This window comes from Polypterus senegalus, chromosome 3 (genome assembly GCF_016835505.1).
Source record: "Polypterus senegalus isolate Bchr_013 chromosome 3, ASM1683550v1, whole genome shotgun sequence".
Classification (NCBI taxonomy): domain Eukaryota; kingdom Metazoa; phylum Chordata; class Cladistia; order Polypteriformes; family Polypteridae; genus Polypterus; species Polypterus senegalus.
In genome coordinates, this window is record NC_053156.1 from 127,638,340 (window position 1) to 127,658,076 (window position 19,737).

The 19,737-nt window shown below is 36.2% G+C and overlaps 1 protein-coding gene across 2 annotated transcripts in view; it reads right to left on the minus strand.

Annotated features, from left to right (window-relative positions):
• Nucleotides 1-19,173, minus strand: part of ak9 (adenylate kinase 9) — a 115,875-nt gene extending 96,702 nt beyond the window's left edge. The window contains exons 1-9 of one of the 2 annotated variants that reach the window (XM_039747910.1): nt 19,111-19,173; nt 15,337-15,465; nt 14,734-14,797; nt 14,594-14,646; nt 13,785-13,881; nt 11,971-12,083; nt 8,558-8,728; nt 6,627-6,743; nt 5,171-5,245 (exon numbers count right to left, since the gene is read on the minus strand). In XM_039747910.1, coding sequence (XP_039603844.1) covers nt 5,171-5,245; nt 6,627-6,743; nt 8,558-8,728; nt 11,971-12,083; nt 13,785-13,881; nt 14,594-14,646; nt 14,734-14,797; nt 15,337-15,462 — 816 coding nt within the window. In that variant the 5' untranslated portion in view covers nt 15,463-15,465; nt 19,111-19,173. The remainder of the gene's footprint in view (nt 1-5,170; nt 5,246-6,626; nt 6,744-8,557; nt 8,729-11,970; nt 12,084-13,784; nt 13,882-14,593; nt 14,647-14,733; nt 14,798-15,336; nt 15,466-19,110) is intronic. The other variant, XM_039747912.1, reaches the window with a different exon arrangement.
• Nucleotides 19,174-19,737: the final 564 nt, after the last annotated feature.

Genomic DNA, 19,737 nt, shown 5'->3' on the forward strand with positions numbered 1-19,737 from the left:
AGACCCCCGTGACCCTGTGTTTGGATATAGCGGGTTGGATAATGGATGGATGGCTAAACTAAAGTGTTTCCTTGCAAAAACACTCACCTTTTAGTACTTAGCTGTTATGATTGGATGTATCTTAATTTTTTGTAGGCTTTTCCTCATCTTCTTATGTGATCTAACACTTGTTTTTGAGGGTTTATTGAGCCATAGTGTAATACTATTGGAAAATTGTGCTTTTACAGGATGCTAAATACGACTCATAATATTTGCGTGTTGTACTTTAGTGTGATTTTATTTTAGAATTATTTAGATAATGACTTTAAACCTGTAGGCTCAGAGCTCATACGGGAAATAGTCTGTAACTGAAATGGCAGGCAGGTAGAAATTACCTCAGGACATCATTAATATTCAGGAGGTAGCTTTCCAAAAGTGTCAAATTTGGAAGTAGATAAAATTCTGGAATGTAAGAAAAAAGACATAGACAGGAATTCTGAGGATATTGCGGATGTACTGATGACATGGGACAAGATGTTATAGGCCAGCTGATTGAGCGAGTCTTGCAGAGTGAAAAATATGCATTTCAGTTAGACGAATAAATGAACAGAAGTGGGTTTGCTCAGCTACTTGTATTTCTGAGATATAGTATTGCCATAATAAAAAAACTACTGGAATTGATGCTGTTTTGCAGTACATTTGAAAGAACTTGTCCTGACCAAGATATATTCAATAAACATGATGAATTCATGCATGAGCACATGCCGAATTAGGTACATTTTATCAGGCAGGAAGGGTCCTTGAAGTACCATCCCATCTTGATTTTATATATTGAATAATACACAGAAAAGCCCTGGATTCTAAATTTCTGAAACTTGAATGCAGTATTACACATGGCAATATACATTGTGACTCATGTAAGTGAAAGTCCCAGCAGCTCAAGTCTATTTGTGTTCTGAGTATAAACTGTTGTTTCTAAACACAAGTCTGACACCTGTCCCAAGGAAAGATGGTGATATGACTGTTTGAAATGAGTGACAAATTCCAACTGTTTCTCTGTAACAGTCATTCACTTTATGCACAACCACCCTCCACTCGTTATGCCCAGCAGATGACAGATGCTAAATGGCTGGTGAATCTGGTACATTTACCAGAGATTTTAGAAAATTACTTACATTGTCTCTACAGGGAACCAATAGGAACATGCTGGTGTGGGATGGCAAATTTGGTAGACTTATGAAGAAACCAGAGCATTGAAATATGTACAGTTAAAGTCAGAAGTTTACATACACTTAAGGTGAATTCTTTAAAACTCACTTAATAACCCTTCCCCAGATTACATATTAACAAGCTATGAATTTGGCATATTTTTTAAGACATTTACTTTGTGCAGGGCAAAAGTAGTTTTTTCCAACAATGTTCACATAGAATATTTCACTTTTTATTGACTTTCATTATCTACTACAGCTCTGAAACACCTGTTGATCTCCAACTCTCTTCTACCCTCACTCACGAACAAGATCCCACTCTTTGCTTGCACCTAGAAATGTGAATGCTTCCAAAGGGACTTCTATAAAGTACTGAAATAAGGGGTCTAAATGCTATGATTGAGAAATTGCAGTTTTTGATTTTTAATAAAGTTTCAAACCTTTCTAAATACATGTTTTCACTCTTTCATTTTGGGTTATTGAGTGTAGACTGATATGCAACAATGGTAAATTTATCCAGTGAAAGGGTCTGAACACTTTCTGAATCAAATGAATTTAATCTTATAAGTAATTTACATGATTCTTTTAAATAAATAATAAGTAAAATGGTCCAGTGGGAATATGCAGATTACCAATTTGAACAAAAGTAATAATAAGTACATAATGTGTTACATCACAAATATGTATGTTTGTTCATACACAGTACTTGAGTTACAAGATGACTGAAGAAGAAAATTAATGGTATTGGTTTTGACATTTTTCAAAATTAGCAGTGCACCATGTGTCTCTGACATTTGTTGCCACTTCAGGGTTCATATGTGGCCAGTATTTTTATTATGTTAATATAAGCATTTACACTATATTATGCATGTTGAATGAACTGCTGGGCGGCACGGTGGCGCAGTGGTAGCGCTGCCGCCTCGCAGTTAGGAGACCCGGGTTCGCTTCCCGGGTCCTCCCTGCGTGGAGTTTGCATGTTCTCCCGTGTCTGCGTGGGTTTCCTCCGGCTCCGGTTTCCTCCCACAATCCAAAGACATGCAGGTTAGGTGGATTGGCGATTCTAAATTGGCCCTAGTGTGTGCTTGGTGTGCGGGTGTGTTTGTGTGTGTGTCCTGTGGTGGGTTGGCACTCTGCCCTGGATTGGTTCCTGCCTTGTGCCCTGTGTTGGCTGGGATTGGCTCCAGCAGACCCCCGTGACCCTGTATTCGGATTCAGCGGGTTAGAAGATGGATGGATGGATGGAATGAACTGCTCATGGTAACCTGATGCTGTTTATGTAGGATCATAAGTTTCAGGTTTTAAACTAGTCTATAACTAAGAAATCATATATTATAATATTCTACTGCTTATTTGGCCAATGTCTTTAACCAAGGTGACTTAGATTTATATTATTTTGTGATATATTTATAGGTATTTTTCAGGGTAGCACAGGTAAGTTAAATGACTTGTTCAGGGTCATGCAGTGAGGCAGAGGAAGGAATTAAACTAGCAGCCTTGTGGTTTAAAGTTCAGTTCCTTAGCTACTATACCCCAATGCTGCTCATTCTCATATAAGAGGCCTGTGAGATAATGAAATGATTTCCCATATTGTGTCACTAAAGAGAATTGGATAAAGAGAGCTTGAGAATGATAATCTGACCAAACAGGGTAGCTCTTCAACCAACAAAAAAGTGAAATGGGAGAATAATAGAGAGTGACAGGCCACAAAAACAAGAAGAAGTAGAGAAAGAAAAGCTTAAAGTGAAGTGCTGACATTTTTCCACACACCTCATGTATATTTATGTACTTAAGTTGTTTTTGTTTGGTCTGGCTTTTGGCCCCACCTCTTTACCCTTCCTTCCACTTGTTGCCATGGCCCCCACAAGGGGATGCTGACAGGGCTCTAGCCAGGGGGGATTAAGTTTCAGATAAAAAAAATTCTACATACATTTTTTTACAACTTTCTCGCTTTGACATTTTACAAATCCAAATAAAACATAGGCCTCTCCACTGGTCGAAAATTTTGATATTAATTCCTGATTCGGTGTCATATAGTTTTATATATTCTTTATTTATAAATATTATAAACAATAAACTTAACAAATTATACATGGTTTTAAACACAATTAAATAAGAAATATTACACAAAAAAATTAAACATTTACGTAACTTATTTCTGCAGATATAAAGAGTTAAAGTTAAAATTTAGATTTTTTTCAAAATTGCCGCCATTTTCAAAAAGACTTTGAATTTGCGGCTTTTTGCAAGAAAATTGAGGCCTGCGACAACCTATAGGAAACCATACATTAGAAAAATATATCAAAAATGCCGGAGTACATGAAAAACTTGTGGGAAAGTATTATTCAGGAGGTGAAAGCAGTTGCTGAGGTGGTAGCAGTGCAAACTCAGTTTCCAAATAACCGAAAACCTTCGAAGGAACCAGAATATGATTTCAAAATTTCGGTAGTTTTCCCAGTATTGGATTTTATCATCAGCGATTTAAAGACAAGATTTGAAGCAGCAGATGCCATATGTTAATTATTCTTACCCATTTTGAATTTTCAGAACTTGGACAATGGTCAACTCACCGCAAGAGCTGCAAAACTTGTACATGCATATGCAGAAGATCTGTCAGATGACTTCCTGGATGAAATCTTTCACTTCAAAAGTATTTACAAGACAGTTTTTGGTGCTGAAAAAAGCCCAATTAGAATTTTGAACGCAATTTATGACAAAAAACTTCAAGGTATATTTGCCAATATCTGTCTCTCTATTAAATTGTTTTGTACAGTCCCAGTTACTGTTTTTTCAGCAGAAAGATTGTTTAGCAGATTGGCAAATTCATTAACAACATGGCAAAGAAGTACAACTAGTCAAAAACGACTTAGTCATCTAGCAATTCTGTGTATCGAAAATGATTTAGCTAAACATGTTGATTTTAGTGAGGTCATTGAAAATTTTGCGTCAAAGAAAGATAGAAAACAGATTTTGCAATAATTTTTGATACTATTGTAAGTTTTTCATTAGGATCTTTACGTTATAAATATATTCAATAAATGTGCATAATACTTCTTACGTTTTCTCATCATTAACCTTGCTTATTTTATTTTAAATCCTATTGGGTATCACGTTTTCCTTAACCCTAGGTGAAGGGTCCGCCAGAGATCCTGGCCTAGGGGCCCGCGTTAGAATGTGGGGGCCATGCTTGTTGCATGGTAATTATCTTGCTGTCATGTATGCATATTTAAGTTGGGAAGACTCTGGGATGGAACCTTGTGTCTTATAGCTTTGGAGGGAGCATCTAAATATTTCTTGCTTAATTGTGATTTTTTTTCTCTGTCTTGCTAGGCAAAGCAAAGCAAACTTTCGCCCCAGTTGTGCAGAAACCAAACAGGCCTGGTACCCCAAAGTCCTGAAGCACCCTCCACAGGACACCCAAAGGTATACAGTCATATTCCTTTTCCAAGTCCACAAAACATACGTAGACTGGTTGGGCATAATCCCTTGAACCCTCCAGAATCCTTGCTCTTTCTTAAATCACCATCCCAGCTTGCCAATCCAGAGACACAGTCCCCAACATCCACAAAATGTTGAAGAGGCATGTCAGCAAAGACAGTCCAACAAGATCTAGAGCCTTAAAGAACTCAGGGTGAATATCATCCAACCCCAGAGTTACCAGAAACATTAAGTTGAAATTATTGCTGCATATAGAGGTCAAACCAGTTGTCAAGAGCAAAGATTTACATATTTTTTCATACACAAACATATAATCAATAAATAAATCCTCAATAAATAAATTAACAGGTATACAGTAATGTTTTGGTGTCATTTGTTTAATTGGGAGAGAGAGAGAGACAGCCTATATTTCTCTTTCCAGGAGGGGACAAGTGAGGCATGGATCTAATCCAGGTCTTCAAAATTCTCAAAGGTAAATTTATTATGTACTCTAAACTCATGATGATAACGGACAAATTCTTTTTTTGGTTTTTCAAATGTTGGCTTACCTCAAAAAGATCCATGGGGCTCTTATTGCCATCTAATTCAAACAAGCACTGTTGATCATGATCACCCATAAAATCCTGCAATGAATATGGGTATGCATGTATAAATAAAAACAAAAATAACTGAATAAACAAATAATGTATATTTAGCTAAAATTTTTGAAGAGAGGAAAAAATGCAACATTATAAACACTAGAGGGCAATGGGTGAGAAGTCCAGAAGCCCTTAAATGACCTCAACAATGTATACTGTACCGACTCACAAACTCACAAATAGTTCACAAATATTTCTCACTACTTACAGTCAGAGGGTGGGAGCTATCAAATTTCACAGGTAAAGAAACCCAAATAAAACTGAGTGATAGGAGTTCATGAAGGATGTGAATGACCTGGGCTTACTGTGTCAGTACGAGTTTTCTACAGGTGCAAAAATATGATGTATGTTAACTTAATAATTTAAATTTGCTTAATATTAGTGTGGTCTGCAGTGCACTGCTGACCCACGTGGGGCTGTTTCCTGTTTTATGCCTGATAATGCCCAGAATAACCATTTGCTTTCTGTGTCTCTATAATGGATGGGAGCATTCATAAACTGGATGAATAGATGTGAGGCAGTGAGTCCAATTTTAATTTTTGAAAAAAATATGCTCCGCCTAATTGCTAGGCAACACATCAGACCATACCAACTAATGCTCCTTGGCATCATTTAAGTGAAATTTGGCCTTAAAGGAATGCTTATGTGAATTCAACAGATATCTCCATGGTTAGATAAAAGAGTATATAAACAAAAAGAAAATTCCATATTATCCCCCCATTTTTTTTCATATTTTACTTTAAAAGATCTTGAAATGTGTGAAACTTAATTGCCAGTTATAAAAATAAAATAATATACTGAATGTCAGATCCCACAGTGCTGGAATTCAGTGTTTCATTCACCAATGTGTATAAATGTAACTATCTGTGAAACTTAAAATATAGAAACTTATATTCCAAATTTGTTTGTCATAATTCTGTTGTAGATATTAAACAGTTCTGAAGTGAATTTAAGAGAGAACATGCCCCCTGGGGAAAAATAAAGTATTTTCTAAAATCACCATTGTGTACATTGTTAACAAGTAGCTGTTTCTGAAAATGTGCTTGTTGCTCTTGGTTTAACTAAACTCATTGTTTCATTTATCATGTCCTACAGAATGGTAAGATATTTTTGTATGTGTGTATTTATATGTGTAATACTTTTTGCTTATACTCATATAGTAGAATGTATGTGTGAGCCATGGATTTAAAATAATAGACAGACAGTATCTGAAGTGAAAACTTAATATGTTACACAATAACTGACATCAAAAAATAATGAAGCTGTATTTGAGGTGTGAGCATGACTCAAGCACAAATATACACAGAGAAGCCTAAGCAAAGATAAACATGACAACTTTTTTTCTCTCACTGCAAATAGACAATACCTCCAATAGTCTAAGCATGGTGTCTTTATATTGGGCAACTGCTTTTTCTGTATTTTCAGGTGAATCTTCAGGCCGTTTAACCAGCTTGTCCTTCTGAATCTCAGGTTTGTCTTCTAGCTGTTAAAAAATAAATATTAAGCACTACAGATGATGAAATATTAAAACATAAATAATAAATATTGCCTACATTAGTATATTCAGTTTCATGCTGTGGCAATTAATTCTTCTCTCAGCACACAATGCAGTGGCTAATACTGCATTAATTAATTAGTCACCAACTCAAAAATGCAGTAACTCAAAAGCATATTTCATTAAAGTAAAATCAATGAAAGCCTTACACTAAAGCAGAATAATTAATAATCCAATAATCAAATATATGTAATTTTCAAAAAGTGCCATTTCTGAGTGAGGCAGCTTCTTTACTTAAAACAAATTTGTGAGGACATGTGGTAAATGGGCTAAATAATTGTAAGACATACTAAATGAATAAATTATGTAGACGCCCTGTCCAGGGTTGGGAAGATTACCTTTGTAACAAATTTCAAAGCCAAATATAGCTGAAGGGCAAGCACAACATCCCTTATGTAACCAGAAACTTAACAGAATATTCTGGCTATGGAAAGAAAGAGGGGGAGGAAGTGAATAAATATAGAATTGTATCATTAATTAAAGTAGTTTTTTGAAAACAGTAAAAGCAGCCCACAAATCAGCTCATATTGGAATGCACCAAATCATTCAGTCTTTGAACCAAGTCACCTAGAAACAAATGACCTAACCCCAGCCAAAATTAAAACCCTTGCTTATATTACAGATGTACTAGATATTTTTTCCCTTATAATAAAGTTGATGCTTGTTTTTATCTTAAAGTGTTTGTCTCAAAAAGTTCCACTTTCCCGTAATGTCTTGTTGTGTGATTCTCTGGGCTAGCATTAAGCTACAAGATAAAGGAATCTGTTTTTCAATGAATATGTAACGCCTTGCAAAATACCTTACTACTGAAGTATAATAAACCGTAATACAGGAATGTACCGTAAGATTTGGCTAAGAAATATAAACAATGGTACATTTAAAAATCATCACCTGGTCTGATCAATCAAATCTATCCTGTGACATTCCAACAATGCAGATTACTGATGGCACAATAATGTTGGGTGTGTATTACTGACACACTTTGGATTCCTTAAAATGAGAAGTGTAATGCTTGAATGCCATGGATACCTAAATACTGTTGCCAGTCAGTTATGACAGCAGTGTGCCTATCCATAATTGGGTATTTTCCATCCATCCATTATTCAACCCGCTATATCCTAACTACAGGGTCACAGGGGTCTGCTGAAGCCAATCCCAGCCAACACAGGGCGCAAGGCAGGAAAAAAACCCACAGGGCACACACACACAATTTAGAATTGCCAATGCACCTAACCTGCATGTCTTTGGACTTTGGGAGGAAACTGGAGTACCCAGAGGAAACCCATGCAGACACGGGGAGAACATGCAAACTCCACGCAGAGAGGACCCAGGAAGCGAACCCTGGTCTCCTAACTGCGAAGCGGCAGCGCTACCCACTGCACCACCGTGCTGCCCTTAATTGGGTATTTTCAAGTATGTAATTGTCAATGTCATAATGTTTTAAAGGTTCTCGAAGGAGTATATGAACATAGCCATGAATTCAATGTCCTCCACAATTAGCAGACTTCCAGCCAATCAATTATCCCTGAAATAAGATAGCACAAGCTAAATGGAGTAGAGATTCACTCCCAGCTAATATGCACTCCATTCCATCTCATATTCAGGGTATTCTGCAGGCAAATGAAAGACCAACTGGTTATGATAAGTAACACTAAAAGAAATGGCCACTTGGTGTAATTTCAGATCTCATAAAATACATACAGATGATTGGACACTACACCCAAATATTAAAAAAAACTCACCTCTTCTTCTGGTTCCTCAATTTCTTCTTCCTCTTCCTCTTCCTCCTCTTCTTCTGATTTTTTAATTTTAACTTCTTTGACAGGATCCCATTCATATTTTTGGTATATCTGTCCTGTTTCAGCATCTTGACGTTGTTCAGAAATTCTTTGGCACAGGTCATAGTCAGGGCACTGTATCCAACCAAGATTAGCAAAAGAAAAAGGTCTAATTAGTGGATAACAATAAGCTTCAATACAGATAATGTATGCTGATGGACCTGTTGCACATTGGAATATTATACCAGGAGCTTTAGCATGGTAGCATTAAGTAAACAGAATAACATCTGTTTTTCATTTTATTTTTCCATACATGCTTTTTTCTTTTTGGGATTATGGGTAGATAGGATGTACAACAGCGGGAGCAAGGAAATGTATGTGGAAGGGACATAAGCAGCACACAGAAGCACAGACCCAGAGTCACATTAACAGTTATTGATCAACTTAACAGCATGTCTTGGAACAGCTGGAGGAAATATTAGCACTAGGTGTAATCCTCATAAAAATAGCAAGCACAATTTATACATAAGGCATCACTTTAAGTATGGAAGCTAAGGATTAAGCAATATGAAGTAGCAGCTTCTGTCATTACACTTAGATCCCACCCATAGAAACATAAGGAAATGAGTGTGCACTAGTGATTAAGCATTTTTAGAAAGGTTTTTAAAGGCTGACTGAAAAGGAGTGATTTATTCATTTTAAACTGTACAAAGTTCACAGTCTTTATGAGACATTGCTAATAAAGTGTAGTATCTCAAAATCTAATTCAGTGTTAAACTGTAATATAGAATACTAGCCAATGCCCACCGTAACATACGGCGTAGGAACGGAAAACAGTGAGAAAGAAATTCAGAAATCAAGAAGAAAGAAATAGTTCTTAAAAGACGCAGTTGTGAATAGGTGTTTTGCTGGAGATGACAGATAATGAGTCGAAAGATCTAATCTTGGAAAGAGCTTGAATTTTAGCTTCACCACCATAAACACCAGATGCTGCCATGTATTAATAGTACTCCTGACTTGCTCTTTCCAACGCAAGTCGAGTTATCACAACAACAGGAAGAACGTCTCCAAATCTGTCCAAATGTGATGCAACGAAATCTACTGCCCTATGTCATAGTGAGAGTACATTGACTTCGTCAACCATTTTTCATCAAGAAATAACCCACTAATAGGAACAGGCATTTGCCGGATCCTGGAATGCAGATGACGTTGTACAAAAACCTGTCGACAGAGAAGATACTGTCATTCATTTTATAACAAAGGCTTAGGAAACAACTGTCGCAGTACAACCGTTGCAGTATAACCAAAATAGCAAGGAGCGAATCCAATGGCAATGATCGAGAGAGTAGCTTCCTGTAGCAGGCTACGGAAAAGACTCCCAGGCACACACATGGCCGAAGTGAAAGGTCATGCGGTCAGGCTAGATATAGGGCGGTGACGTGACACCAATGGGGTCATGAGAGAGAAGCGGGGAACATGGTAGTCCGAAGGAAGAATAGGAATTGAGAAAAGTGGTGTGGGGTTGTATGGGAGGCTGCAGGCAGCTTGGGGAAGGGTTTGGAAGAGGAGGAATAGGAATTGAGAAATGCCATGTGGGCTGCGTGTGGGGGGGGGACCAGGTTTGAAGAGGAAGCATGACGAACCAGAAGAGAAATATATATAAGAGATTATTTTTTTCATCCTAAATCTTTGACATATACAATACAGATCACTATTTTTTAAGTTAATATTGCATCACCATTGATCTGTGTATATATTTAGTAAAAAAAGCTAAACTCTGATTAAAAAACAACAAAAAAAAATATACAGATTAAAAATAAGCAATATGAAAGTAATGCATAAGTGGGATAAGCATAAACTGAATCATGACACATGCAGAGTAAAGTACATTCAGTAAACTCACTTAAGTGTGATGCTTGGGAGGAGAATATATTGCATACAGTGATTCCTCTCTATATCGCGCTTCGAGTTTTGCAGCTTCATTCCATCGCGGATTTTATATATAAGCATATCTAAATATATATCACGTAGTTTTTGGTGGTTCGTGGATTTCTGCGGATAATGGGTCTTTTAATTTATGGTACATGCTTCCTCAGTTGGTTTGCCCAGTTGATTTCATACATAGGACGCTATTGATGGATGGCTGAGAAGCTACCCAATTAGAGCACGTATTATGTATTAAATAAAACTCCTCAATGATATACGATATGCTTCCCGCGCTTTGCATACTTAAAAGCCAGAATAGCACCTATTGATTTTTGATTGTTTGCTTTTCTCTCCCTCTCTCTCTGACATTCTCTGCTCCTGTCGGAGGGGGTATGAGCAGAGGGGCTGTTTGCGCACTGGCCTAGAGGATACAGACACTCCTCTAAAAAATGCTGAAAGACTACCTTCACATTGTTCCCTTCCCTGCGGCTGCTTTGTCGGGCGGTGCATTGCATACTTAAAAGCCCGAACAGCCCTATTGACTTTTGATTGTTTGCTTTTCTCTCTCTCTGTCTCTCTGACATTCTCTGCTCCTGAAGCGCACTCCTTTGAAGAGGAAGATATGTTTGCATTCTTTTAATTGTGAGACGGAACTGTCATCTCTCTCTTGTCATGGAGCACAGTTTAAACTTTTGAAAAAGAGACAAATGTTTGTTTGCAGTGTTTTAAAGTTCCTGTCTCTACAACCTCCTGTGTTTCTGTGCAAATCTGTGACCCAAGCATGACAATACAAAAATAACAATATAAACGTATGGTTTTTACTTCGCGGATTTTCACCTTTCGCGGGGGGTTCTGGAATGTAACCCTGTGATCGAGGAGGGATCACTGTATTTAACTGTCAGCTCAAATAAAAAAAGTATTTCAAAATCTTTGCTATTTTAAGATGATCTGTGTAGCTATGTACTGAAAGTTGGGATCATTAGGAAAGAGTTTTGTGAGTACACCCTACTCTACTTAGGTGCCCTGGTAGAGGTGTCTAATATCATGAGGATATGTTTCAGGCCCCACTGCCATGATATTGTAATTCTCACCAGTGTTCATCCTCACCACTTTTAATAAATACACTGGCTTGTACAAAACCCATGTCACAACAGCAGCGCAAAGTGAATGACTGCATAGATAAATTACTAAATTTTAGGAATTGTGAGGATGTAAGGGAATTAACTGAAACAGAAAGGAAAAAGGGATCCAAATAATAGTTAGACCTTTATAGAGCACAAATTACTGTGAATTATGTCACATTATATATTTTAAAATATTTTCTTTACCGCAAAGGTGTCACTGTGTGCAAATGCAAGACATTCTTTCATTTTCTGAACTTGTTTATTACAGGTTCATGGAGTAAGGGAAAAAATTATCATCAGGAAAATTCAATGGAAATCTGGTCTTACCTTTATATTTATTATGAAATCTGTCTTCATTTTCAGATTTTTCAGAAGCTGGATCTGTTCAGGAATTTTCAGATAGTCTTCTGACATTGATGGCAAGCAACATAAAACATAACCTGCAAAGTAAGTTTTTACTTTAGCATTTAAACATTGGTAACAGATTGAGTGATAGGTCATCTAATGGAAAAGAACTCTTCATATCAACCATGTCAGTTATACACCATACAAATATGCAGCTATTTAATAAAATGTAAGGGAAATTGTTCCCCGTATACATTTTAGATTTTCTTTTTTTTCCCTAAGCATCACAACAGTCCTTTTCTGTCTGCAGAAAACCTCACATTTACCATATCTGAAACTGAGACTTCTATATATACAGGTACAACATACACATTACAGTGTTTATAAAACAGACAAAAATATGACAAGCACAGCTAAAGTATATATAAAAAAGAGGAAAACACGACTATCCTGGTGCCGCTCTGGGCTTATCTATATGGGTCTCTGGCACATCTCCATCTGTTGGTACAGCGATCCTCTTTCCCAATAAAAAAAACTTTTTAAACAGTCACATTATCTCTCTGACACTCTCCAATACTTATTTATTTCCTAGTCTGTCCACTTTTCCTGCTGACAAGCAAGCCCTTGCCTGCTTTTCCATTTCTAACTCACCATACTGGTGGTCATTTGAGTGTTTAAACACTAGCTCACCTTCACTTTTCAGTAAAGCTGGGAAGTATAACATTAAGAAGCCTTGTGGCTGCTTCACTAGAGACCTTTTCAGTGGCCCCTGGTGCCTCGGCAACTTTCCAGCAGAAAAGTGTTAAGCAACAGAGGAATCATTAGCAAAATTAGGAAAGAACCAGAAGAAGAGAACTAGGCTAGTGGCAAACACTGGGTAGTCAAAATAATTGTTGTCAACCAATGATATCAGAATCTGCAACCTCACAGACCATGTCCCCGGGAACTAAGACCAGAATTGCTAACAACAGAAGTCAAAAAATTAGCCGCATTCCACATCAAAAAAAATTGCCAAAATGAAATGCCAAAAAACTATTTCTGTAACTTTAAATAAGCACTGAACCTCAAAAGAGACTTCAAACATGTATTTGTTATATTAGAAAACACATGACCAAGAAAAAATGACCAAAAGTCCTACAAAAATGTAATAGCAAGTACATTGATAACACATTGAAGAATACAGGTGAGGGACAACCTGTCCTTCTCAGGATACCTGTGACAACACAATATAGTACCCTCTGGTGGCTTGTGGGAACCTACTTACACCAACTTGAGACTGAAGATTTTGTACAACCCACTTCTGCAAAGAAAGCACCCCCTGCTGTCCATAAAGCATGATGCTACCTGGTTTCTTCACAATGCATTGTACTAATTTTTGCCATTATAAGATAACTTTTGAAATTAACACTCCCAGCCTACAATTTATGATCAATTCTATGATGAATCAAAAAAAGTAAAAAGAGCTATAAAAATAAATGTTACAGTTAGTGGCCAAAATGTAGACATCCCTTTTCCATTTACATTCTAGTTTTTTTTTTTGTTTTTTTTTTGTTACTTACTTCTAAGCAGAAGTTCTTTTTCCTGCATGAATGGCATTTTGGCCAGCAAACTAACTGACTGTGCTGATTTCCAAAATTGCCTTGAATTTGCATTTAATTTATAATAGATTAACAGACTGGATAAGTGTCACTAAATGTAGAGAAACACTATCATTTCTTCTGTGTATTGAAGGTAAAATATTTTCACAGTTACCAAAGTTTGGATTAGGTAAAAAGACAAAATATTAAAATTATTACCATAATGTTCAACCTCTGCTGAGTTCAGCTTGTCTAGAATAAGGGTTGTAACCAATTCTTCTGAGAGACTTTCCCCTTCATGAAGTACCTGCAAAAGCTAAAAAGTCCAATACTGTTATTCATTGACGTGTTCTACATTATTCATGTCCAAAATATTGCTATTCTCCCAAAATGCAGCATCCTATCAACAATAATGTGAAACATTAGTTTTCATTACATCAAGTGGGATTATTTATTTGTTTTAATTCTGAATTAATTTATTCAGATAATGCTTGAGGATAATTTTAATACATGCCAGAGGTCTGATTTGCCAGAAAACCAGGGCCAGCTCCAGCAGCAATAAGCCAAATGTAAGAGGTCAGGTAAGATAAGGTAACTATTCATTGAAGGAGACCAAAAATCACATTCTTGACAGCATGCTGCCAGAAGCATGTCTGTTATTGCCTAAGTACCCTCATATTTGTCTTTCTTAGCAAAAATTAATTCATTAAATGGGTTCATTCTATTATTCCAAATGTAGCTTTATTTTCATTGTTCTCTTTATTCCAATCTCTAGTTACTCCAAGCTCATCTTAATTTTTCCCTATACATTCCCTTGTGACCTGACCATTTGTATTTTTGTTGAGAGTATCCTGTCTTTTCAAAGCAAAAAGTGTCTAACATTGTAAACAGTGTTCACTTTTGACTTTCAGAGTGAAAAGGAGATGTTACTGGTTAACACCACCTTAGCTGGCACCAGCCCTTAATTTCACACAACCATTTATTGGCAAAAGCGTGTTTAGAAAATGAATAACTGCATTTCATTATACCTTAATACCATGTTCTGTGTTCCTGCTTATATGTTGATTAATAAGGTCAGCAGCTGAAAAAAATGGTGACAAATATTGCTTTAAGATTTACATTAAACAGAAATCAATAAAATACATTGAGTAACTTGAACAGTTCTTACCATCAATAAGGACACAATTCCATGCCATTGAAATCATCTTGGCTAAGGTACTTTTCCCTACGCCCTGTTATTTAAAAAAAGTGATAAATTAGATAGCTCAATGTAATATATTCTAGCACAACATGTGTACACCTTTGTGATTTGGTGGAGTACATTTAAGGAAATCCACACAGACACATGCAGAACATGTAAACTCTTCGCAGACAACAAAAGAGCTCTCAGTTTGAACCTTAGACAGTGGATCACTGAGGCAGTAATGCTAACCTCTGTGCTGCTTCATTTTTTTTAAATTAAGTAATCATTTGCAATGTTACCCAGTTATTCTCACTTAACCTTTTACATATCAAATTATTAGGCCCACAAGCCAGTTTCAAATATGGATTGATGTTCTTTTAACATTTACCAATACAATATTACTAAGCAAAGCCCATTATTCCACAACTGGCATGCTGTTCTGGAACAAATCAATCAAATCAATTTACATTCTAAGAGGAAAATTATATATTTAAAAGAAAACAATTCTGAATATGATAACTAATAGTATTTCTTATCAGCCAATAAAACATCTATAAACTAGGATACATTAAAAAACCAAATACTTACAGGTTTTCCAATAATAATGAAACATGTTGGCTTCGACAGAAGAAACTCTTTCTCGGCTTCATCATCTACTAAATTATCTACCAATGGCATCAGCTCATTTTCATTTTCGAGTTCTTTAGGCACCATTGTCTACATTTAAGAAAGTAAAAGAAGGTTTTTGCGATCATTCCACTAGGACTGGAATATTTATATTTTTTTAGTTTTGGTAAGTAGACTATGCAATTTTAGTTTATTTTTCTAAAAATGCATTTTGAGGTTTGGTTTCACCATGTTGGGTTATTGCTGTCTTAAAACTCCAGCACCCTGGGTTCTAATCTCAGCTATATCCCTATGTGTTTGGAGCTTGCATATTCTCCCCCAGTCTGTGAGAATTTTTCACTAAGTACTCTGAATTTCCATCTACATCCCAAAGGCCATTGTGTTCATTGATTTGGAGTCTCTATATTGTCAAGTTGTAATTGTGTCCTATAATAGACTAGTGACCCAGCCAAGGTTGGTTATCTTCAGAATTAAGCATGTTTGATGGTGGATGGAAAATGGGTTTCATTGTTCATAATTAACTAATGCACAAGTTTAATAAATATAGAATTAAAGAGCAAAAATAATTTAATTACATTTTATATATTGAATTTAACTGTATGCTGCCTGTGAGTCATTGAGAGTTTATATTGGATCTTATGCTGAATTAGCAAATTTTTTTAAATAATTGTATAAACATTTTTCAGTTTCCCATCTTTGGCAAATCTTGAACAAACACAATTTGCATAAATGTGTTTAAAAACACATAAGATGTGTATTTTTACATAGATGTTTATTCTGTATAATGGCTGGCATACAGGATGGGCTCCCTTCCTTCGCCTAGCCAGAAGGCCCAGGTTGCAAGTGAACAGGAAGAGTTGCAGGGTGTTCCCTGCCTTAGCCAGGAGCTTGGCAGAAGATGTCAGTGTGGAAGTGGGTATGCTAGTATTCTGGCAGGTTGTGATAGATGTACTGGGGGAGATGACCTATCAGGACTACATGATCCCCCAACATGCTAGGTGGCAGCAACCCTGGGTGATGCTACCTGTATGGCATGCCAGGAACTATATTCCCATGTGGAAGCCTTGTTTGGTTCTGTGGGTGCCATCAGGGGTTGTTGCATGAATGCATAATTCCTACTATGTGAGGCTTCCACATGACTCAGACGTGCTTCCAATGGGCCATACCCTGGCACTGGAATAACTCCCAAGTCTCAGAGTAAACCCTTTTATTCAAAACCAGGGCATGTCTGGGGTTTAGAGTACTAAAACGCCCCCCAGTGGTCACATCAAATAATGTAGGACATAAATGCATAAATAAACAAAGCAGTTAAGCAATACAGTAATCCCTCCTCGATCGTGGGAGTTGCGTTCGAGAACCCCCCGCGATAGGTGAAAATCCGCGAAGTAGAAACCATATGTCTGTATGGTTATTTTTATATATTTTAAGCCCTTATAAACTCTCCCACATTGTTAACATTATTAGAGCCCTCTAGACATGAAATAACACCCTTTAGTCAAAAGTTTAAACTGTGCTCCATGACAAGACAGAGATGACAGTTCTTTCTCACAATTAAAAGAATGCAAATATATCTTCTCTTCAAAAGAATGCATGTCAGGAATTCATTTGTGCAAAAAAATACTTTATGCAAGGCATATGTTTTAAATGAAGATGTAATGTCGATTATGAACTAAACAGACTAAAAAGCGAGGGTGAAACACATGGACTGATTATATGCGTTCTTGAGTCATATTTTATTTATGAAGTTTAGGTACCCTTGTTGTCTGTGGAGTGGTTCTATGTTTTCACACTTTTGGAGTGGTGTCTGTCCAACTGAGTGTCCGTCTCTTAGGATGTGAGACTATGGATGAAGTAACTAGTGATGAAGTAAACAAATCACTCAGTCTGTATAAAACTTTTCATAATATTAACATTATAAAATATTTGAAGCCTATTGATTTGAAACAAAATCACTCCAGTAGATTTTGCTCTACAGAGATAACTACATAGACTACAGGTGCATGCTGTATATATAAGGAAAGTATTGCAACTACATCAAAGTTTTGACTTTGAGTTTCACATTTTAGGATTCTCTGAATATAATTCGACTAGTTCCTGACATGTCTGTTTATGTGTGTAATGTGTCTGCATGTAAGTATTTACAGTAGTTACCATAATAAAATGCTAGAGCTTTTTAAATTTGAGGAAAAATACTCAGGTAAAATTTGCACTACAGAGATAATGATTTTTTTTCCATCTTTAGCTCATTGGGGACCCAATTTTCAATTTTCATTTTACATAATAAAATACTATTCTAAAATGTTCACTGCTAAATTCACAGCTCTCTATCTATCTATCTATCTATCTATCTATCTATCTATCTATCTATCTATCTATCTATCTATCTATATATATTAAGGCAAGGCAGTGTATATTCAGATGAATAAGGTATTTGAAATTTATTTAAACAAAAAAGGCGAGAACATAATTATTCATACAAAAAAAAGCTTGTTACCACTACATTACTGTGAAGAAAAACATACAAAACAGACTAACACAGGAGCCATTTTAATACTTTTTCTAACTATTGATATACAGTATAGCAATCTTTTCATTTTTATGGCGAGAAAAAAAATACACACCCATCTCTAGTAAATGATAAAAAAGTCGGATTAACCAACTCTTAGTTGAATGATTACTTGTTGTTTTTTCTGGAAAAGTCCAAAATAAAAAGAAGTTTCATTTCTAAAAATGTTAACTTAAATCACTCAGGAAAAAGTGCTATTTTATTATTGCCAAAAATTGAGGGTGTAACTCAAAATTATAAAATTGTAAGATGGCATATAGTAGCATCATAACTGCAGAAAAAACAAAACGAAACTTTTTTATCGTATCATATTGTGTCACGAAGGTCCATGTTTCAGGATGACATATTAAAACTATTGTCACAGTTCGCTCCACCGGCTTACACGAACTGACTGTGGTGGGATCAGAGTGAGAGACACTGAGTGGAGGACTAAGAAATCGGGGCAGGGTTAGGAACAAAGTACTGTAAACGACGAGGCACTAATCATTATGCTACCTATACTTTTATTTTTCAAATGGTTTCAAAAGTTAATTGTCTTAACTACACACATCATATTACATACATATTTTCATATTCCAGTGTTACGTTTCGTATTATTTAAAGACTTAAAATGCTACATAGTTCATATAGCTTGATCGGGCCCCCTGGAAACTTAAGTCTCTCAGTTTTCCTTTTTGTTTAGTAAAATTCTGACAATGCTATTGCGCTCTTAGCATTAACAAATTATTTGTTTATAACTTAACTCTCATGCGAAATGACAATTTCCCTAGGGGGTTAAAAAAGTACATAAAAATCAAAACTTAAACCTATAATTCACTACGCTGGAGAATGACTATAACATTATCTTTTACCAGCTAAGACTCCAGCATTTTGGATTTAATGTGTTAAAGAATACATATGCACATATGTTGCTTTATCAGTCCTTGATCTGTGTCTCAGTTTTAAAAGTTAAGTCCCTTTATTCTAAACTGCAAAAAAAAAGAAAAGAAAGAAAAAATAATGAAATCCGAACTGAAACAAGTAAAATCCCGAAGTGACAATGGTTTACATTAAAAAAAGAAGATAACTTTTTTGAAACAGCTGGCCTAATGCTTATTCAAACAGTCAAATACCCTGACTGTAGATAAACATATACAAATGTAAATTTGCTTAAAATATCGGTAACTTACGCAGTTTCCCTGTTGCGACTTCAGGGCGCGATTATTCTAGAGTTGGTGTTTTACTCATGTCTGTTGTAGCGTTGTGTAGCCATAGAGACAAGAGCAAGCGCTGGTGATCAGGAGCAGGGATTACTGGGAAATGTAGTTTTAACGAAAACAATGTCCAACATTTAAAGATGTATCATTACCTTTGATCGAGCAACTGCAAAGGCATCGCATATCTTTGATGTGAAGTCCACGTTTATTGCTCGTTATTCGCTTTGGTTTAAGCATGACAGACTGCGATTTCTGTTTAGTGGGTTTACTTGTACTGTGCACATCTTACACATTATGGAGAGAAAAACTTCGTTGAACAAAGCAGGGAAGGGGGTAACGATCTTATTTTAAATTTCACACTATCGCGGTTTCAAAGCGCAATCGTGCATTTTATTCACTTACATATGGGAAGGATATCTTTGTAAAAGGGATATACTCTCACTCTTTCTCCCATGAATATTATACTCCCTGCGCCTCGGCTTTAAAAAAAGTCACGAGTTTCGCTTGCAATTGCCATGACGATATTTGTTAGTGTGTGAAATGCCGACATTTCATTTATGTCATAGAAATTTTTTAGTAATTGTTCACCCGCTCCTAAAG